This window comes from Schistocerca cancellata, chromosome 5, assembly GCF_023864275.1.
Source record: "Schistocerca cancellata isolate TAMUIC-IGC-003103 chromosome 5, iqSchCanc2.1, whole genome shotgun sequence".
Lineage (NCBI taxonomy): Eukaryota > Metazoa > Arthropoda > Insecta > Orthoptera > Acrididae > Schistocerca > Schistocerca cancellata.
Genome location: NC_064630.1, coordinates 263,383,784 through 263,406,609, shown reverse-complemented (window position 1 = coordinate 263,406,609; position 22,826 = coordinate 263,383,784). Strand labels below are relative to the sequence as shown.

The following is a 22,826-nucleotide window of genomic DNA, read 5'->3' as shown; positions in this document are numbered from 1 at the left end:
AGACTAATTACCTCATGATGGAGTAAATTGGACGAGTGGAGATGCCAGCTTAAGACCTGACTCACCAATTTTCTATAGGAGTTGTCTCACTTTGAAGACACTACGGGAAGAAATGTGAAGAAGGTGAGTAAGTTATTTGAAGAAACGTTTAGACGTTTATGATATACAGTACTCTTAAAAGATGATTTCTTGGTAAATGAAACCAGCTATTATAGTTGATACATACTCGATATTTCAGCACAAATGTCAAATTCACCTGAAGTGCACACAGTATGAGCTGTCTCCTATCAGTGTAGATGGCTACGCAGGAAAAGAGACTGGCAGTGACAGTGTGTTCAGAGAAAACAAATGATCATGGTGAGTAAGACACCCCCCCCCCCCCCCCACACACACACAGATTGGGTCTCTCTTCTAAGAGCCATTTTCTCTGGTGTTTTGGCAGATATTTGCAATTTTGATTCTGCACTGTGTAGATGGAGTCAGCCCAAACCATTATTGCTCATCATGTCTTATGTGATGCCAACTGCCAATGGAAAGTGTTTCTAATTACAACAAAAATTTTATGTGCCCATTTTATAAAGCGCTCCCAAAATAGCCTAGCCTGATATTTATAGCTTTTGTCCATTAAGGCCTTTGTCAGCAACAGACACACACACACACGCGCACATGCGCAAACGCGACTTGCACACACATCTGCAGTCTCAGATAACTGAAACCACACAAGTTGCGTTTGTGCATGTGTGTATATTGCTGACAAAGGCCTTAATGACCAAAAGCTATAATTGTGTGAATCTTGTTGTGCCTAACACGACTCAGCATCTCCGCTATATGGTGAGTAGCAACTTTCCTTCTCTAATTTTGTTATATTCCATCCTGGATTTTCCATTGTTTGATTCTAGCCTGATATTTGTTTTATCAATATGTATCAAGAGAGACAGTGAAACATGAAGAAGAAACAGCAATCTAGCTGCACTCAGTAGCGATGCATGCTTGGCAGTGGCACTCAGTGCGAGCCAAGGCAGTGCTGTCATGCTGGAATACTCACATTCTTTGAGTTCTACTGTCCCTGTAAGTATATAAAACTAAAGCAAATATCAAACATGACTAATCTGGGACCTTTTTATCTAATGAGCACATAAAATCCCCTTTAAAAATAATTTTGTTTGTAATGGTTAACAAACTGATAATTTTCATGGACACTGGGTGTTGCATAAAAGATGGGGTGAGAGCTATTTGTTTGGGCTGACTCCAGCCACACGATGCAAAAACAAAATTGCATCTGCTGAAAGGCCAGAGAAAATGCGCCTCATGGCTCTTAGGAGAGAGAAAATATACAAGCAACATGCAGGATTTGTTAATTCTACAGAAACACAATTCATGCATACTGAGAGTTGGAACAGCAGTTAAAGGGACTAGTAAGCTTCTTGTCCTGAAATAATACTGTCTAAAGCACTGTGGCTTTTTCTCTTTTCATTTACCTTCTATATCACACATTTCATTCTTGTTGCACCTGATGAAAAAGTAGCACTTACGCAGATGGAGGAGCTCCACAGTATATTTTCCCCGCTTCATATTGTACACACCAACACATGTGCGGTTGAAAGGATCAAGATGGTGTATATTAGACTTAGAAGAAAGCAGATTGAAGCTCCACGAGGACTGCTGCAATTCCAGCTGCTCTGCAACTTCTTCTGGCGTGTGTCCCAAATAGACATCATAATTACTAGGATCCACATTTATTTTCAACTGTAACATATTTTAGAACAATTTCAGAAAAAAAAGGTTCCTATAAAAATGCAATTCACACAACTTATCTACTAAAGGCAATAAACTGGTTACAAATATTTATAGGCATATGCCACATAGCACTGATGGGCATCTAGAGGAAAAAAAATTATAATTTTACTTTCATTTATATAAAAAAGATACTACTTTATAATAATTTCAAGTCACTATTACTTCTATGCCAGTGATGAATGAAAGTTCCCTGCTATGTAATTATAAATTACAGATACAGAGCAATAGGGTCCCCTAACGAAATCTTATTTGTGAAGACGGACTGATCTATAGCATAGCCTAAAGTCTGTGTTTGATGATGATGATGATGATGATGATGATGGTGATGATGAGTTGGGTTGAGGGGGCACTCAACATCACAGTCATCAGCGCTCTGATGAAAAATCAACAGGAAATCTCATGGGTGGGGATGAAGGCTGTCCCCACATGCAGAACAGTTTATAATGTACTAAAGTCTGCCGCCCTTCCCCACCAGTTTAGGGATGAGGCCTGATAGTTTACAAAATTTCACCACTCTGTTAACACTGGTATCGGTATCTGCGAGGACGGTGGGCAGATCTCCTGCGAGACCAAGGGCTGTCCTATTATCAGTATACAGGACACATGTAACTACAATATGCTGAACTGAAAGTGGCATGCCACAAACTTCACAAAAAGGTGGATCCTCCCCCTGGAGGAGGAAGCTATGTGTGAAAGGGCTATGCCCGATGTGCAGTTTGGTAAGCAAAACCTTCTTCCAGCGGTGAGGCTGACACGAAGTCTGCCAAGCTTTTGTGGTCGGTTTGAGTGACCGCAGTTTGTTGTTCGACACTTGCAACCATTCAGTCTCCCACTGACGCATGATGCATCTGTCAGAAAATGAGATAATGGCATGCAACGGGATGGGACATTGACGTACAGCACCATCCCAACATGCTTCCTTGGCAGCTTTATCAGCCATGTCATTACCGTCTATCCCAACGTGGCCAGGTACCCAGCAAAAGATCACCTCCTTGCCATGGCGTTGGAGCCGCTGTAAGGAGTCATGGATCAGCTGAATCAGCGGGTCTACCAGATACAGTTGGTGAAGCGCTTGCAGTGCCTTATGAGAGTTCGAACAGACAAGAAAACTCGTACGGTGATGTGTGTGAACCCTCTACAGTGCCATTAGAATGCCATATAACTCCGCATCATAATTTGTAAATTGTTGTGGAAGATGCACTTTAAAAATCCTATCAGGGAAAACCACAGAACAACCAAGAGCATTCCCCTGCTGGGATCCATCTGTATAAATAAAGATAAAATGATGGTACGTACTTAAAATAGACGAAAACAAAGTTGTAAAAACCATATCTGGAGTACAATTTTTCGGGTACTGCCTCAAGCTTAAAATCACTTTGTGCCTCCGAAGACACCAAGGCGGCAGTGCGTTCCATCCCTGGGTGTGTATTTTCATGCCCGAGAGATCCAGATCCTTGAGGCAGGCCGTAGCACGTATACCAAATGGCTGGGTCACGTGGGGCCAATTCCTGAATAGTCGTTAGAAGGCGGATTGGATCACTGAACTAAATGCCAACGATTGAGGTGACGCCTCTCAAGCCAAAAGGATATGTCGTCGAATCCAGAGTGGTGGTTCACCAGCCTCTGCACACAGACTCTGAATTGGGCTGGTCCGAAAGGCTCCAGTTGATATCCAAATGCCCGCATGGTGGACAGCATCTAACATCCGGAGGTAGGAAGGATGGGCCGATCCATAGACCATGCTGCCATAGTCTAAGCGTGATCGAACAAATACCTTGTAAAACTGTAGGAGGCAGGACCTGTCAGATCCCCATGTTTTTCCGCCAAGGCATTTCAACATTCAACAAGCGGACGCCCTTTGTTCGTAGGTCTTTCAGGTGTGGGAGCCATGTCAATTTTGAGTCAAATAATAGACCCCAAAAGTGCACTGTGCCTTGAAAAAGTAAAACACGTCCCCCCATTGTAAGCTATAGTTGGTTAAAACTCTGAAGAGCATGATTAAAATTGAAACACACAGTCTTCTCAGGTGAGAACCGAAAACCAGTTGTCTGGGCCCAGGTTTCCAGCCTCCTAATGCTGAGCTGTAGCTGCCTTGTCATCGTCATAAGACCAGAGGAAGAGCAGAAGATTGCAAAGTCATCCACAAACAAAGAGCATTTGACAGGGCTCCTGACTGCAGAGGAAATGGCATTGATAGCGATGGCAAACAATGTAACACTGAAGACACTGCCCTGGGGCACAGCATTCTCCTGAACATAGCAATCAGATATGGCATCGCCAATGCGATAACGAAAACGCCTGTCCTCGAGGAGGGATTGGATCAGAAGTGGCAGGCATCCACGTAGTTCCCATTCATGAAGTTGGCGAAGGATATTGTACCTCCAAGTAGTGTCATGCTTTTTCGAGGTCGAAAAAAACACAAACTAAATGGTTTCGGTGTAAGAAGGACTCCTGTATCGCCATCTCCAGTAGTATTAAGTTGTCAAGAGTGGAATGGTAGAGCCTGAAACCACACTGGGAGTGGCTCAGGTAACCTTAGGATTCGAGCAGCCAAACGAGGCGGCGGTTGACCATGCATTCAAGAGTCTTACCTAAACAACTAGTAAGAGCGACACACTGATAACTGTTAGGGGCGCTCCAGTCTTTACCTGGTTTCCAGAATGGAATTAAGATTGCCTCCTTTCAACTCATGGGGTACTGTCCACCAAACCAAATCTGATTGAAACAAGAGAGGAGCTGACCTTTTGCTTCAGGGCACAGATGACGAAGCATGACATAATGGATCTCATCAGGTCCTGGAGCAGTGTCTTTGGCTGCAGAGAAAGCCGATTCCAGTTCCCACATGGAGAATGGGAAGTTGTAGACTACTACATTATGCGAGAAAAAATTGAGCTTCCTCATCTCTGCAGTCCGACGGAATACCTGAACAACAGGAGCTTGTCTGGGTGACTTAGTAACAGTAAAGAAGTGTTCAGCTAAAACGTGAGCCATCTCTTCTGGCGTTTCCACCAAGACCCCATTATGTGACAAGGCCGTAAGGGGATGTGGATTACCCTTGCCTGAAATCTGTCATTGATTCCCAAACGTGCGCAACGGAAGTGGACTGATTGGTTGGTTTGTGGGATTAAAGGGACCAGACTGCTACGGTCATCGGTCCCTTTTTCCAAATACTAAAAACACCCACAGAGAATAAAAACGAGTAACAGAATAGATCACAGACGACACAGAACAAAAGAAACTTACACAAAGACCAGACAAAACGAACTAAAATCACAGTGTGACGGTGGTTGGCCGACCATAGAAATAAAAAAGGAAAAGCCAACCACTTAGAAACACATTAAAAAATCAGACTAAAATCGTAGGCCATAGGCCAGAAGCAACACAAAAGGACACAACAAACGCTCAGATTAAACGATAAAAACCCCCTGCCCGAATAAAACGTAAAACTAAACCAGCCATAGCAGGGTCATCAGTTAAAAGAGCAGGGAGCGTATCAGGCAGCGCAAATGTCTGCCTGACCACAGCTAAAAGGGGGCAGGCCAACAAAATGTGGGCCACTGTCAAAGCCGCCCCCCAGCGACATAGAGGAGGGTCCTCCCGGCGCAGTAAATAACTGTGTGTCAGCCGGGAGTGGCCAATGCGGAGCCGGCAAAGGACTACTGAGTCCCTGCGGGTGGCTCGCAGGGATGACCGCCACGCAGCTGTCGTCTCCTTGACAGCACTGAGTTTATTATGCGTGGTCAGTTCGCACCATTCATCGTCCCATAGCGCAAAAACTTTGCGACGTAAGACTGCCCTCAAATTAGTCTCTGGGAGGCCAACAGCCAGAGATGGTTTACTGGTGGCCTCTTTCGCCAGGCGGTCAACAATTTCATTGCCGGGTATCCCAACATGGCCTGGGGTCCAAACAAAGACCACAGAGCGGCCGCAACGGGCAAGAGTATGCAGGGACTCCTGGATAGCCATCACCAGACGAGAACGAGGGATACACTGGTCGAGAGCTCGTAAACCGCTCAGGGAATCGCTACAGATCACGAAGGACTCACCTGAGCAGGAGCGGATATACTCTAGGGTACAAAAGATGGCGACCAGGTCAGCAGTGTAAACGCTGCAGCCAGCCGGCAACGAATGTTGTTCGGAATGGTCCCCTAGAGTTAGTGCATAACCAACACGACCAGCAACCATCGAACCATCAGTGTAAACAATGCCAGAGCCCTGATACGTTGCGAGGATGGAAAGAAAGCGGCGGTGGAAACCCTCCGGAGGGACTGAGTCCTTCGGGCCCAGTGCCGATTCCAGCTGAAGGCGAAGGCGAGGCACACACCACGGGGGTGTATGCAGAGGTGCCCGGAAAGGAGGCAGAAGAGGTAAAGCCCCAAGCCCGGAGAGAAGCTCTCGGACGTGGACCGCGATCATACATCCAGCCCTGGGCCTGCGTTCCGGAAGATGGACGTGGAACTGTGGAAATACTAGCCGATAGTTAGGATGCCCGGGCAAGCTGAAAACATGGGCAGCATAAGAAGCCAGCAAACGTTGGCGGCGTAATCGCAGTGGAAGGACACCCGCCTCCACAAGTATGCTGTCCACTGGGCTGGTCTGGAAAGCACTAGTGGCAAGTCATATCCCGCTATGGAGGATTGGGTCCAGCACCAGCAACGCAGAGCCATAAGCCAGGCTCCCATAATCCAGACGGGACTGGATTAACGCCTGGTAGAGCCGTAACAGGGTATATCGGTCGGCGCCCCAGTGGGTGTGGCTCAAGCATCTCAGAGTGTTTAGATGCCGCCAACACGCCTGTTTAAGCTGCCGAATATGAGGCAGCCATGTTAACCGGGCATCAGAAACTACACCCAAAAACCTGTGGGTCTCCACCATACCAAGGAGTGCGTCGGCAAGATAAAGCCGCGACTCAGGATGGACTGTTCGACGCCGGCAGAAATGCATAACGCGGGTCTTGGCAGCCGAAAACTGAAAACCATGCGCCACAGCCCAAGACTGCGCCTTGCGGATAGCGCCCTGTAGCTGACGTTCAACAGCTGCAATGCCAGTAGAGCAGAAGTCGTCATTTATTGTGATTAAAAACAGGCAGACACTGAGGACAGATCCCTGTGGTACCCCGTTCTCCTGGACTCGGGAGAAACTATGAGGCCGCAACTTGCACGCGGAAGGTACGATACGACAGAAAATTTCTGATAAAGAGCGGCAGAGGGCTCCGAAGACCCCATCCATGAAGCGTAGAAAGGATGTGATGACACCATGTCGTATCGTACGCCTTCCGCATGTCGAAAAAGACAGCGACCAGGCGCTGACGGCGGGCAAAGGCAGTTTGTATGGCCGACTCCAGGCTCACCAGATTGTTGGCGGCGGAGCAGCCTTTACGGAACCCACCCTGAGATGGAGCCAGAAGGCCCCGAGACTCCAGTACCCAATTCAAGCGCCGGCTCACCATCAATTCGAGAAGCTTGCAAAGAACGTTGGTGAGGCTAATGGGGCGGTAGCTGTCCACCTCCAAAGAGCTCTTGCCCGGTTTCAAAACAGGGATGACAATGCTTTCCCGCCATTGCGACGGAAACTCACCCTCGACCCAGAGACGGTTGTAAAGGTCGAGGAGGAGTTGCTTGCAGTCCAATGAAAGGTGTTTCAGCATCTGACAGTGGAGGCGATCTGGCCCGGGAGCGGTATCGGGGCAAACGGCAAGCACACTGTGAAATTCCCACTCACTGAATGGAGCATTGTAGGATTCAGAATGGTGGGTGCGAAAAGAAAGGCTCCGACGTTCCATCCGGTCTTTAATGGAGCGGAAGGCCAGTGGGTAATTGGAAGAAGCGGAACTCAGAGCAAAATGCTCTGCCAAGCTGTTGGCAATTTCGACGGAGACTGTACAAACTGCTCCATTCAGCGAGAGCGCAGGGACGCTGACAGGGTTCCGATAGCCATAGAGGCATCGGATCTTGGCCCAGACCTGCGATGGAGAGACATGGCGGCCAATGGTGGACACATACTGCTCCCAGCACTCCTGCTTGCTTTGGCGGATAAGGCGGCGGGCCCGCGCACGCAGCCGTTTGAAGGTGATGAGGTGTTCAATGCAGGGATGTCGCTTGTGACGCTGGAGCGCCCGCCGGCGATCTTTAATCGCTTCAACGATCTCAGGCGACCACCAAGGCACAGTCTGCCACCAAAGGGACCCAGAAGAATGGGGAATGGCAGATTCGGCGGCAGTAACGAAGCCGGTGGTGACCGATTGAACCACCGCATCAATGTCATCACTGGAGAGAGGCTCAATAGTGGCAGTGGAGGAAAACAAGTCCCAGTCAGCCTTATTCATAGCCCACCTGCAAGGGCGCAGAGAAGACTGATGCTGTGGCAGTGACAGAAAGATCGGAAAGTGGTCACTACCACACAGGTCGTCATGCACTCTCCATTGGACAGACGATAAGAGGCTAGGGCTGCAAATCGAAAGGTCGATGGTGGAGTATGTGCCATGCGCCATGCTTAAGTGTGTGAAGGAACCATCATTTAAAAGCGAAAGATCGAGCTGTGCCAATAAATGCTCAATGGTGGCGCCTCGAGCTGTGCCAATAAATGCTCAATGGTGGCGCCTCGAGCTGTCGCCACTGACCCACCCCACAGAGGTTATGGGAGTTGAAGTCGCCCAATAACAAGAAAGGTGGCGGCAATTGGGCTATCAGAGCAGCCAGGACATCACCATCCGGTGGAAGGTAAAGACTGCAGACAGTAACAGCCTGTGGCGTCCACACCCGAACAGCGACAGCCTCTAAAGCTTTTTGTAGAGGTACAGACTCGCTGTGAAGAGAGACAAGGACATATATGCAGACGCCACCAGACAACCTTTCATAAGCTGCCCAGTTCTTATAATAACCCCGATAGCCACGGAGGGCGGGGGTTCGCATTGCTGGAAACCAAGTTTCCTGAATAGCAATGCAGAAGAAAGAGTGAAGGCTGATAAGGTGTCGGAGCTCAGCTAGATGGTGGAAGAAACCGCTGCAGTTCCACTGGAGGATGGTATTGTCCATGTATGTGAAGGGCGTGACGTGACTTGGAAGGCAGATTATGCCACTGGGTCACCTGCTGCCTCCAATTGAGCACCGGTGCTAGCGCTATCCATGGCGTCTGAGGGACCGGCGAGATCGAGGTCCTCAGCAGATGCCAGAATCTCCACCTCGTCCTCAGACGCGGAGCTTGTAGGAAGCGGTGGGACGGGTGCCACCGCACTGTCGTGATTTTTACGAACCTTTTTCTTTTTCTGGGTCTCTCTCTGTGCCTTCGGTGGTGCAGGCTGGGAGGGCTTCCCTGGTTCAGTCTCAGGGATGGATGACGACCATGAGACCCTACGACCAGCGGTCGGTGGTTGTTTGAGCCATTTGCGAGTGCCCGCTTTTAAACCGGTCAGAACTTGCGAAGGGAGGTCCCCAAGGGACCCCTTCCTGGTGAGAGAAGCCGAAGAAGCCTTACACTTCTCCGGCTGGGAAGGGGGAACTGATGTCCCCGATGGTTTGGGGGGTGTTGCTCCTGAAGTAGATGGAGCAGGAGCAACAGGGAGTGAAGTGCCCCCCCCCCCCCCCCCCCACAACCAAGGGAGGGCCGGTGAATGCTGACAGAGCTGAGGTCGAACTGTAGGGGACGACACAGTAGAGGTTCGAACCGGTGTTGCAGCCGCGGCATAGGTGGATGTCATTGGCACAGGATGTAACCGCTCATATTTCTGCCTAGCCTCTGGGTAGGTCAGGCGGTCCAGAGTCTTTTATTCCATTATCTTCCTTTCTTTCTGGAATATCCTACAGTCTGGCGAGCAAGGGGAATGGTGTTCTCCGTAGTTAACACAGATAGGAGGTGGGGCACATGGAGTATTGGGATGTGAAGGACATCCACAATATCTACACGTGATACTGGAAGTACAGCGGCATGACATGTGTCCGAACTTCCAGCATTTAAAACACCGCATCGGAGGAGGGATATATGGTTTCACATCACAGTGGTAAACCATCACCTTGACCTTTTCGGGTAAGACATCACCCTCAAAGGCCAAGATGAAGGCACCGGTGGCCACCTGATTATCCCTTGGACCCCGATGGACGCGCCGGACGAAGTGAACACATCGTCGTTCTAGGTTGGCACGTAGTTCATCGTCGGACTGTAGAAGAAGATCCCTGTGGAAGATAATATCCTGGACCATGTTTAAACTTTTATGGTGAGTGATGGTGACAGAAACATCCCCCAACTTGTCGCAAGTGAGCAACGTCCGTGACTGGGCAGAGGATGCCGTTTTGATGAGAACTGACTCAGAGCACATTTTGGACAAGCTCTCCACCTCCCCGAACTTGTCCTCTAAATGCTCCACAAAAAACTGAGGCGTTTGAAGTTCTGACGAGCTGCCCGTCTGGCCCTGATTGCGAATCAACAGTGTCATTCCACAACGGTACAGGCCGTCGTCCGAGGTGGTTACTGGACCTGGGGATGGAATGTGGCATCGCTTTGGATCTCATGAGTGATATGGGCTGCCACCTCTTGTGCACAATCCTTTCGTTCAAAATTAGCCTGTTGACTGTACTGTAAACAATTTGCCCTTTGTATCATCCACCTGCGTGGTCTCCTGTTGGTCGGCGGCAGACAAATCCACACTGGGAAGTGGTCACTAGAATGTAAATCTGGAGCCACTTCCCACTGAACTGAATCTGCAATAGCTGAGGAACAAAAGCAAAGATCAATAGCTGAAAAAGACCCTGTAGCTGTGGAAAAGTAAGTCACCTGACCCATGTTCAGAAGGCAGATATCCTCAGAATGGACGAGTCGCTCGATCAGCCTACCCCTGGAGCCGAGCCCCACAACACATTGTGGGGATTGAAGTCCCACAGAAGAAGGAATGGGCGCGGAAGTGCCTGGAAGAGGTCTGCCAGTGCGTCCGCATCCGAAGTGTCATGGGGGGGTGGGGGTGGGGGGGTGGGGCAGGTACAAAGAACAGACTGTGATAGTAAATGGTGAGAAAACTTTCACAGCAATTGCTTGGATGGCCGTGGCAAGAGGAACAGCAGAGGAGTGGTATCTGTCATAGAAAAATAGCCACTCCACCTTTAGCCCTGCCTACAGCAGTATCATCTTTCCTGTATAAGTGGTAGCCCCGTAATGTAGTTGTGCCTGCGACTTGTTTCTTGTAAGCAGATGCAGAATGGTTTATCCTGGACCAGCAGCTGCAATTCTTCCAAATGTGAGCGATATCCATTCAAATTTCACTGCAACACATAAGTCCGTATGAAAGCCATTGGTTAGCGATGATGGTTCTTTCCTTTCTCCCTCGTATGCGGCGATTTACCGGGGAGATCAGGGGGAACGTTAGCTGGTTCCCCATTCTCTAGTTCTTCCGATTCGAAGTCCATATTTTCAAGAGCATAGTTGCCATCAGAAAGGGAGAGTGCTCGTAGATTAGAAAGCTTACCTACTGCTTTCTTGAACTTAGAACTACTTTTAGAAGAACTTTTTCTTTACTGACAGGAGGAGGAGGAGGAGGAGGAGGAGGAGGAGGAGGCGGCTGTATGGGTTACTGGGATGGCTTAGGTGGCTTCTGAAGGTGGGGACTGGTATGTGGCTTAGGTGGTAAGTCTACTGCTGACGGCTTCCAAGTGACATCTGTACAACCTCTGGTTCTTTCCGTTTATCCAGGTCCCATCTCCTTGAATTCCCACCTTTTTGCAGTTTCTTCAGTTTTAATCTACAGTTCATAACCAATAGATTGTGGTCAGAGTCCACATCCGCCCCTGGAAATGTTTTACAATTTAAAACCTGGTTCCTAAATCTCTGTCTTACCATTATATAATCTATCTGATACCTTTTAGTATCTCCAGGGTTCTTCCATGTATACAGCCTTCTTTGATGATTCTTAAACCAAGTATTAGCTATGATTAAGTTATGCTCTGCGCAAAATTTGACCAGACGGCTTCCTCTTTCATTTCGTAGCCCCAATCCATATTCACCCACTATGTTTCCTTCTCTCCCTTTTCCTACTGACGAATTCCAGTCACCCCTTCACTACCTGAATAATTTCTTTTATCTCATCATACATTTCATCAATTTCTTCGTAATCTGCAGAGCTAGTTGGCATATAAACTTGTACTACTGTAGTAGGTGTGGGCTTCGTGTCTATCTTGGCCACAATAATGCGGTCACTATGCTGTTTGTAGTAGCTTACCCGTACACCTATTTTTTATTCATTATTAAACATACTCCTGCATTACCCCTATTTGATTTTGTATTTATAACCCTGTATTCACCTGACCAGAAGTCTTGTTCCTCCTGCCACCGAACTTCACTAATTCCCACTATATCTAACTTTAACCTATCCATTTCCCTTTTTAAATTATCTAACCTACCTGCCCAATTAAGGGATCTGACATTCCACGCTCCGATCCGTAGAACGCCAGTTTTCTTTCTCCTGATAACAACGTCCTCCTGAGTAGTCCTCGCCCGGAGATCCGAATGGGGGACTATTTTATCTCCGGAATATTTTACCCAAGAGGACGCCATCATCATTTAACCATACAGTAAAGCTGCGTGCCCTCGGGAAAAATTACGGCTGTAGTTCCCCCTTGCTTTCAGCCGTTCGCAGTACCAGCACAGCAAGGCTGTTTTGGTTAGTGTTACAAGGCCAGATCAGTCAATCATCCAGACTGTTGCCCCTGCAACTACTGAAAAGGCTGCTGCCCCTCTTCAGGAACCACACGTTTGTCTGGCCTCTCAACAGATACCCTACCGTTGCACCTACAGTATGGCTATCTGTATTGCTGAGGGACGCAAGCCTCCCCACCAACGGCAAGGTCCATGGTTTATGACGCGCACGCGCACACACACGCACACACACACACACACACACACACACACTTCTGTATAACAACAGTTCTATATAAGACGCCAAAACCTTACTCTTATTTGCAAACTGTAACTGACTGTTGACTAATTCCATATGGGAGTAAAGGGACTCTGAGGCTGTTAATATACCCAACTGTTTTCAAGATCTGTTTGCAAGAGTTTCTAGAATGGACCTCAGACATCAGTCTTTTTACTCACTTCTGTGCTGCAAAAAATTGTTTTTGCATCAATGATGAGTTACCCCAGAATATTATGACATAAAACACTAGTGAATGAACATAGTTGAAGTCAGTCATATTTTGTCATTTTCCTAGCTTGAATGTGATGATATTCACAATGCAAAAGGTAACTATTCACTTCTTAGATACATGAAGGAATATCATTTACATTAACAAGAGTGGACCCAATACTGATCCTTGCGATAAACATGTAGTGGTCATTTCCTTTTCTGAAGATGCTGTTTCATTATTTAAAGAGAGAAAACCGGGAAAATCTCTGACACTATAATAATTAAGCCTCTGGGAGAATACTGCGAATTGCATAATCAAATACTTTTAAAAATGTCCAGAAACAATGTTCTGTCATTTCAGTTTTGTGTAATCCAATTTGTGGGTCGAAAAACGCATGTATTGTTGAGGTACCCTTTTTAAAATATAAGCTCAGAATGGCTAAGTACCTCATTTTGAGGGCAACTTAGTATGGTTCTCTTATACAAATTTTCTTCTAGTACCTTCAATAAGGATGTAAGTAATGAGACTACTAGGTAATTATTAATATCTATCTCACTACATTTCTTGTAAAGTGGTCTGACAACAAATTTCAGGCTCTCTGGGAATGTCCTCCGTAATGTTTTGCGTATATGAATATTTTTATTATACGTGAAGAACAAAGTTTAGGTACTTGAGATACTGCCAACTCTCTGATAGTAGGAGCTACATGGGTGCCTTTCACTACAAACCAAAACGCTTAGATTACGGTGGTGTACAAGAGGTCCTTGTCCAACAATAGATGTCAAATAGCTCTGTATCATTTATTGCTAATATGATGTACACCAATATTTTCTAACAACCTCTTCCTGCTACTATATACCTCGACTCAATGCGTATCTCTGAGGTTTATCCTAGACCTACGTGACTGTGTCAACGAGTATTTTAATAGTATGACTAAACAAGTACCAATGCATTGCACAGCAATAATCAACCTTTCCTTAACGATGGTAGTAGAGATACACTAGAGAACATTAACATAAAAAGGCCAAAGCGAGTAGTTGTTTCGACAACTTACCGTGACTGTTTCGAAGGTGTGGAGAACGTGCTTCGGTTTTCCAGGGTAACAATATATCTCAAAATGTCGGTCATATATGCAATCGCAAGTCACGTTGTCGTCCGGATACATGTCATGCACTAAGTGAAACCATAATTCGATATTTAAATCCAGCAGTTGTGCTTTACTGATATTTTCACAATCACTGTTGAGACTTTGTTCCAAATATGAAACAAAAAGTGATATTATTATTCGCAGCTTCCCATTCTACTTACCTTTGAATGGTAATGTGTAAGTTTCTGATAAAATTGGCTGACAGACAACAATAATTAATAAAATATAGGTAATTTTCCACATCGGTTCGTTTACGAATTTCATGAAGAGCGCCATCTTCAAGGATCTTATCTGGACAGAGGTTGCACTCGTTTTGTGTATATGGTTGTATGACCACCGTGTGTGTGACTAGCTCGCATCTAAGAACTTTGACAATATCTTCAAAGATTGTCAAGTATTTGTCAATGTTTCTTCTATCGTCAGATTTAGTGTAACATCCGTAATTTGAGTGGTTTAATGATGGTGCATCTCTGCTAGCATATATTTTTAAATATTTACCCTGTTGCATACTTATGAAAAGATTGATGACATTGCTTCGAAGTATGTCGAGTCTCTGATATTTTGCCACTAATATTAGCAATCTTTGAACAACAACAACAACAAAGCGCGGTTAATTGAAATTTGGAAGTGTTGAGTATTCCGTGTTTTGTTCACTGACTTTTGGAGGTTATTTTTGCTGTAATGAATCGTAACTACTTTTGAATTACATCTTCGCTGTAGTACGTACGTTATCTAAGAATCCTGCACTATCTACCAATAAAGAAATTAGTGAAAGTGTTTTCCGAAATGAAGTGTCTGTGTTGTCAAACTTGCAGCAAGTAATGAGCGAATTCATCATCGTTCAAGGTATGCGAAGATATTTTCGTTGCTGTTAATTAGAGGGGATATGTGTTTGTTTGTGCAAAATTGATATACTTTATGAATTTGTTGACAATTAACAAATAATAAATTTCTTTTAATTGGTTGTCGAGTTGGTTTATTAAGTAGCGGTCAAAGGACGTATAATTTTTTCCCTTTCACATTGTTTGAAAACAACAAAAGGTTTTGGAAAAACGTGATTTATTTATTTATATCTTCTTTGGAGCATATTGTTAAATACTAGGTACAACATCATTGGCCCTATGTGGTATATATTTTTTGCATAACTCACCTTTCATGGAAGCAATCAAGGAAAACACAGTGGTTCAATTAGGATTGTAATTAGATGTGTGAAGTCTACATGCATTTAGGACTTCCCTGTTAAACTAGCATTTCAATGCGTGTGCATGAAGTGCAACTGAATCTATTTCAGTACTTTGGGCAGAGACAGTGCAGTTCCTAAGAATATGGTAACCTATGTATCATTCTGAGAAAGTGATGGTTGTAGCACAGGCCCTGTCATTCCATATCCTGTAACTCCTTTGTCAAAGAATGACATAACAGCCACTTAGCAAGTGTGCAACGTGATAATGGAGTTAATTTTTTTCCAGTCTGTGATCACGGAAAAGAACTGATCTAGGCAAGGTGTAATTGCATACAGGCAAGAAAAGGGTGGAACAGTTATCTGAACTTCTTTATTTTTCTTTTCACTCCTTACGCATTAGGCTACAAGCACTGAATATTAGAATAAGCTCTCTGATATTATATCTTCAAATGATATTTTCTTCTACAGGGTCACCATTTGTTATATCAGTTTTGGCAGTGTTTGTGACAGCAGCTGACTGCACTTCTTGACGCCACCACTCTCCCCAGGGTGGAATCTGTGTATCCTATCTTTCTGTGTTTAGAGTAAATTACATGTGCAAGTGTGAGAACATTTTCTGAATGTTTGCATCTGTGTATCTGGGGTAGAATGTGGGAACACTACCTGTATTCATCTTGTTGGATGTGTGAATCACCAAAAAACCTCTTCTTGGCTCTCTGGGGCTCACCAATCCTCATCCTTAATCTGTATGATGGATTTTATCCAGGCAGATTCACCTGGATCCGTTAGCATGCTTAGCTGTGTGGGTGGATCATAAAGTCTTAAATTGAGGCTTCCCAGTTATTTCTTTAGTGTGCTGAAATGAAACGGTAGGTGGACAGGGAGGGCAACGATACTGTAGTACATTTTTATACCTATAGCCTATATAGTCTGAATTTACAGTTGAGCACATTATTAAGCTATTAAGGTAACGCTGGAAGTAACAATGATATTTTTTGTGACTGCTGTGATGTATGCCTTATATTAATTTTTCTTTTGTGAATGGGACGCATTCCATTCAGTGGGAAAGGAGCTTAGTCTGACTCAGCCCATAACTGTCCTGTGTTTACAGTCCAATCATAATTTTATCAACTCTACCCAAAGCTCTCGAGTGACTTGTTCATGATCAACTGAATGAATCCTTAAGCAAATCCAACAGATCTCTTGTCTGGTTTTTGTAAACGTAAGAGAACAAACATTGCACCAATTGAGTTAACGGGTGACTTGAAATATTACGAGACAAATATAAAGCAACTATACTGTACTGTAACAGTTGAGACAGTGCCATTGAAATGTACAGTGTGGGTTTGCAAGTTAATTTAGAGAATAAACTTAGGAAAGAACTTGGTTTTGTCATAAAATATATCAAAATGCTTGAAATTTTGTAAGAATAGGGAGTAATTCTTCAAAATCTAGCCAACATTTCTCCAGTGTCAGACTGAAGAAACAATGCATGACCTATAACAAAAGCTGCAGAACTTCCTATAGAACTAAGTAATAAGTTTAGTTTCCTTGAAAATAGCACAGAGAAATAGCTGAAATTATGAGTACTAATAAAACAGGATTCAAGGTACCAGGCATAATCAAACCAGGAATTCCACTATGTGAAGTTTTAAACAGCTGTAAAAAAATCTCAGACGAGTGGTACCACATGTGTGATAGTTGGAGATGTCGACTGTATATACCACAATGAAACTAGACATGCTATGAAAATGTTAAAGGAAGTAATCTGCAAAATGCGTGAAGTTAAATTTTTCATTCTCAGTATTCCTCATAGATATGATATCACGGAAAACTTGTGCGCGAATACTGAGATTATTAGTGCCTACAGACTTTTTGCCAAGATATGTAGAGGTTATTCTAATGCAACATATTTAAGGATAAATAGTGATAGCAGAGAGCATTTTACAAAACATGGTCTTCACAGAAACTTGAAAGGGAAAGAAGCCATCAGTGCTGAAATATTGAATGCTGTCAAATACTCTAAAAGTAGTGCAACACACTGTTACACAGTATCATAAAGAACTTACTGCAATATCAGCATCAGTGGAATATCAGAAAGAGCTGATGTCCCTCAATCATTTGTAATAATAAATGAATCATATGCATTAAACGAATAAAACAATTTGTATCTACATCTGAAATGTCTCCCAGTACAACAGACAACTCACCAGTGGTGTCAAAATTGTCAATAAGAGCTGAACCATCTCCATCTGCAGACTTATCAGTTTCAACAGCAAGTTTAGCATCGGTGACTAGCCAGTAATCAGAAGAACAGAGCCAAGACCAGTGCTACAAACTGCCACACAGACAGCAGTAGCCAAATCAACATCAACAGAGTGTAAGTTACCTGCTTCACCTGCAGCACAAACATCTTTTGAAACTCCAGTGGCATCTACAGTGCAAGCTTTCTTTCAAACTACAGCTTCTGCAAAAAAATTCCAGCATCCACCAAAACATTAGCTGCATTAATGGATTCAACATCAAAACTGGCAGCATCCCCAGCATCCATTGAAACACCTGATTCAGAGACAATTCCATCATCCATGGAAACATTAGCTACAACATCAGATGCAACATCAAGAATGGCAGCACCTCCAAGGGTAAGAGATACAAGGGGTAGGAAAGTGTAATTCTTACGGATTTTTGGTACCCAGCCTCAACAAGGAACAGCTGGTAACATTGGATAGCATAAGTATGAACTCCTCTCAAGTAATTTTGAATAATTTAAAAATAAGGAACCTTGATATACAGTGTATTAAAAATAAAATATTAGAGCTTAAGACGGCAACCAGTGAAGCTAGTATAAACGGTATTTGTGTTCAAAAATATTTGTGCAAGAGTAATGAACTAGTAAACCTTAGTAGGCCTATTTCCCTATATAATTTAGCCAGTCATTATTGCAGGAAGGAAACAAGACATGGTGAAGTTTGTATTTATGTAAAACATGGAGTAAAAGTTAAAAACTTGTCTGCAGCAGAATCTGTGAGGGAAGAAAAACATTTTGATGTTGCAGCAATACAGCTGAAAAAACAAAAGAATAATTTAATATTAACATCAGTGTACGGATCACCGTGTGGTGATCCTGAAGTTTTTAGAAATAAATTAGAGGCATTGCACAACATATTATATGATAAAAAATAGCACTAATTGTAAGTAGAGACTTTAATGTCAACTTGTTAACCGAAAGTGCATCTAAAGATCAGTTCCTGAATGTTCTGCAGAGCTTCAGCTTGTATTCACATCCTCACACAAATGCAACTCGCACACACATGACTGCAGTCTCTGGCAACAAGCCTCATGGATAATTTCTTCACAAATATAGGAGCCATAGATACAGATGTAATTAATGTTGACCTAGTAATATCCGATCACAGTGCACTAATCCTTAAAATTCTCACAGCCCCAGTGACTGAAAATACTTCACATCAAATATACAAAAGAACTTTCTCCTCAAACAGTTGCAGTTATTTTGTGAATACACTGGTTAATCAATCATGGGCAGAAGTATTGCTACAAACAAAGCACAAATGCTGCATGTAATGTTTTCTCTTCCCTCTTTATGTTAAAATTTGAAATGTGTTGTCCTAAAAAACTTGTCAGAATGGACTCGTACGAGCATTTACATACTAATTCCTGGATTACACTTGGTATTAGAAATTCCTCCGGGCCAATGGAAATGCTTAACTCTAAATTGAAAAGTTGTAATGCCACTAAGTTTAAAAAATATGTAACAAACTACAAAAAATATATAAAAAGGTTATTACAAAATCATTACTAAGTAATGATAGATTAATAAGAAAATCAGGCAATAACTCAAGAGCTCCGTGGGAAAAAGGCCCTAGTGAGAAGGGAAACACGTAAGAGCCTTGTGGATCAGGAAATAGTACTCAAAAATACTGAAAATATTGAATTTAAAAATGAAATCGGCAGATTACATTAACAATGGTTTTTTAAGTACCTGTGTGATTAAGCAAAAAATTTACCAAACATGAGAAATTAACAGCTTTAAAAGTAGACAGCAGTATGATGTTAACTCCCACAAATGAAAATGAAATATTAAAGGTGATGAAGAGTCTAAACTCAATAATAACTGCTAGTGAGGATGAAGTGTTGTGTCACTAATTTAAAAAGTTGCCCAAAAAATTATAAAGCCCCTGGTACATATTGCCAATGTGTCATTCAGTGCAGGTGTGTTTCCACAGAGGTTGAAAATCTTCAAGTTTAGATTGTTGTTTAAAAAAAGGAGATCCATATAAGATAGAAAATTGCAGATCAATTTCATTTCTCCCATCATTTTCCAAAATTTTAGAGACATTAATGAAAATCAGACTCAAAAATTACTTAGATGCACACAAACTTCTGAACTGCAATCAGCATGGCTTCCATTCAGGCCCCAGCACGGAATCAGCCATCCATGCATATACTGAAGAGATTATTATGAATCTTGACAATAAAAAATGTGTAGTGGGAATTAATTTAGATCTGTCGAAAGGCTTTGATACAGTAAATCACCAAAACTTGTTAAACAAGATGGGGGCAATAGGAGTAAGAGAGGTTGTGTGGAAATAGTTTGAATCTTACCTTCAAGACAGAACTCGGGCATAGAAATCATCTCAGATCATAATAACCAGAAAATCAAGTGGGTTTCAGATGCAAAGAAAGTGGAAATAGGCGTCCTGCGGGGCAGTGTTGTTGGTCCCTTATCTTGCTGTATATAAATGACGCAGAGAATCCAAATATTTCTACCAAAATTATGTTGTTCACAGATGACATAAGAATAATTAAAATTATGATAAAAATCACTATCCATCAGTACTGACATAGTCCTGAAATATATACAACAGTGGTTTAATGCAAATGAGTTAACACTTAAGTAAAAAATTATATACAGTATGGCAAAGCAACCCAAGGAAATGACCTCCAGTTAAAACTGAGTGACAAAGAGAATGTGCAATCCACAAAGTTTCTGATCATGCACATTGATCAAAACATACGGTGAAAAGACCATATCGAATTTTTATACCACAGTCTCAATTTGGCATGTTTCGCAATAGAGGATAATGTCTAGAGTATGCAGCATAGTGTGTGCTAGTTTAGTGTATTTTGCTTACGTTCAGTCTATTGTGTCTAATGGTACAGTATCCTGGGGTGAAACTAAATCACCCTTAATAGGTACCATCAAACTACAGAAAAGAGCTATTCGAATTACAACACACAATTCTCCAAGAACTCATTGTAGGCTGCTCTTCAAAAAATTACAAATGCTCATACTACCATCACTGTATATATTTAAAAGTGCCCTACATACTTGCAATAGTAAAAAATTACATGTAGAAAGAGTAAGGACAACACAAACCCAAAAGCATGTAAGTTATTTTGGAATAAAACTTTACAATGCTTGCCATTGTACATGAAAGAAATAACAGATGAAGTAAAATTTAAGACTGAGCTTAAAAATTATATTTTAGCAGGAGTTCCTATGACATAGATGAGTACTTTGAGTGTGTGTAAAGTTATTGTCTTAAGATTTATTTACATGTTCATGACAAATGTTGTACTTTCAAAAATGCATTGACAATAGCTATTTAAGTGATATTCTGTTATTATGTTTGTATTACATGTACTTTGTATGTTAATTACATTTGTGACAATTTCTACATTGTGCACATGATTTACAGGAAGCATTTGATACAGTCAGCTTTAAACATACTGCTTAGAAAAATGAGTCTGCTGAAGTTTCTGGGTAGTGCACGTAAGTGGTATGAAAGCTACTTGAGAAACGAGACAGCATGGGTCATTAAGCCACCTAATGGATGTTAAATGAACCCAGTTGGATGCTTTACAGTAACCTGATTGTATTTCATCTTCAATCCAGCATCCTAGACGTGGTAGAAAATGTAACTACCGTCATCCAAAGGGCTGGTGGTGTGTCTATCCTGTAGTTGTCTATTAAACCTGGCAGATGACCAGTTCCGTGGTGGAGCAAGGAGTGACATTTAGCGCATCAGCAATAATCAGTTGGATCTGCAAAAGTTCTACTATAATCATCTGCTGACAAGCTTGCAGCCTGTAGCATTGCTCTAGCTAAAGCTGTACAGATTACTAGAGAGAGCAAAAAGTCATGGCAAGAATGAGTATGATGTATTAGCTTTTCCACACCATCAACAAAGGCGTGGGACTTGAAGAGAAAGATCCATGAGAATGGTAATGCATATTCTGCAGTGGCTGTACAGGATAACGGTACTCCATCTCACTTCAAAGGAAGCAATTGCGTAGATAATGGTGAAACTCTTTATGTGTATGGTGTAGGGTACAACTTGCAGTCCACTGGGGGAGGGGGGCGGGGGGGCAGTATTAGTGCAGAGGACAAATGTAAAGATGTAGAGGCATATATCACTAGGGGTAAAATAGATACTGCCTACAGAAAATTAACAAGACCTTTGGAAAAAAGAGAACCACTTGTATGAATGTCAAGAGCTCGGATGGGGAACTAGTTCTGAGCAAAGAAGGGAAAGCAGAAAGGTGGAAGGAGTATATAGAGGAACTATAAAAGGGTGATGTTCTTGAGAACAATATTATAGAAATGGAAGAGAATGTAAATGAAGATGAAATAGGAGATATGATACTGCGTGAGGAGTTTGACAGAGCGCTGAAAGACCTATGTTGAAAGAAGGCCATGGGAGTGCACAACATTCCATTAGAACTACTGACAGCCTTGGGAGAGCCAAGTCTAACAAAACTCTACCATCTAATGAGCAAGATGTATGAGACAGGCGAAATACCCTCAGACTTCGAGAAGAAGATAATAATTACAATCCCAAAGAAAGCAGGCATTGACAGATGTGAAAATTATCGAACTATCAGTTTAATACATCACAGCTACAAAATACTACCATGAATTCTTTACAGACGAATGGAAAAACTGGTAGAAGCCGACCTTGGGGAAGACCAGCTTGGATTCCCTAGAAATTTTGGAACAAGTGAGGCAATACTGACCCTACAACTTATCGTAGAAGATAAATTGAGGAAAGGCAAGTCTACGTTTCTAGCATTTGTAGACTTAGAGAAAGCTTTTGACAATGTTGACTGGAATACTCTCTTTCAAATTCTGAAGGTGGCAGGGGTAAAATACAGGGAACGAAAGGCTGTGTACAATTTGTACAGAAGCCAGATGGCATTTATAAGAGTAGAGGGGCATGAAAGGGAAGCAGTGGTTGGGAAGGGAGTGAGACAGGGTTGTAGCCTCTCCCCAATGTTATTCAATCTGTATATTGAGCAAGCAGTAAAGGAAACAAAAAAAATTTGGAGTAGGAATTAAAACCCATGGAGAAGAAATAAAAACCTGGAGGTTTGCCGATGACATTGTAATTCTGTCAGAGAAAACAAAGGACCTGGAAGAGAAGTTGAACGGAATGGACAGTGTCTTGAAAGGAGGATATAAGATGAACATCAACAAAAGCAAAATGAGGATAATGGAATGTAGTTGAATTAAATCAGGCGATGCTGAGGGAATTAGATTAGGAAATGAGACACTTAAAGTAGTAAAGGA

At 43.1% G+C, this 22,826-nt stretch overlaps 2 protein-coding genes across 4 annotated transcripts in view; one reads left to right on the top strand and one right to left on the bottom strand.

The window, feature by feature from the left end:
• Nucleotides 1-14,362, bottom strand: part of LOC126188188 (nuclear envelope integral membrane protein 1a) — a 99,119-nt gene extending 84,757 nt beyond the window's left edge. The window contains exons 1-3 of the mRNA XM_049929721.1: nt 14,214-14,362; nt 13,960-14,078; nt 1,533-1,746 (exon numbers count right to left, since the gene is read on the bottom strand). Of these exons, the coding sequence (XP_049785678.1) occupies nt 1,533-1,746; nt 13,960-14,078; nt 14,214-14,328 (448 nt within the window). The 5' untranslated portion in view covers nt 14,329-14,362. The remainder of the gene's footprint in view (nt 1-1,532; nt 1,747-13,959; nt 14,079-14,213) is intronic.
• Nucleotides 14,363-14,467: 105 nt separating this feature from the next.
• The window catches only part of LOC126188181 (tubulin epsilon chain-like), a 154,174-nt gene continuing 145,815 nt past the window's right edge, over nt 14,468-22,826 (top strand). Inside the window, exon 1 of one of the 3 annotated variants that reach the window (XM_049929704.1) lies at nt 14,468-14,898. In XM_049929704.1, the coding sequence (XP_049785661.1) occupies nt 14,874-14,898 (25 nt within the window). In that variant the 5' untranslated portion in view covers nt 14,468-14,873. Of the gene's footprint in view, nt 14,899-17,750; nt 17,878-22,826 lie in introns of those variants that run through there. The other 2 variants (XM_049929703.1, XM_049929705.1) reach the window with 2 other exon arrangements.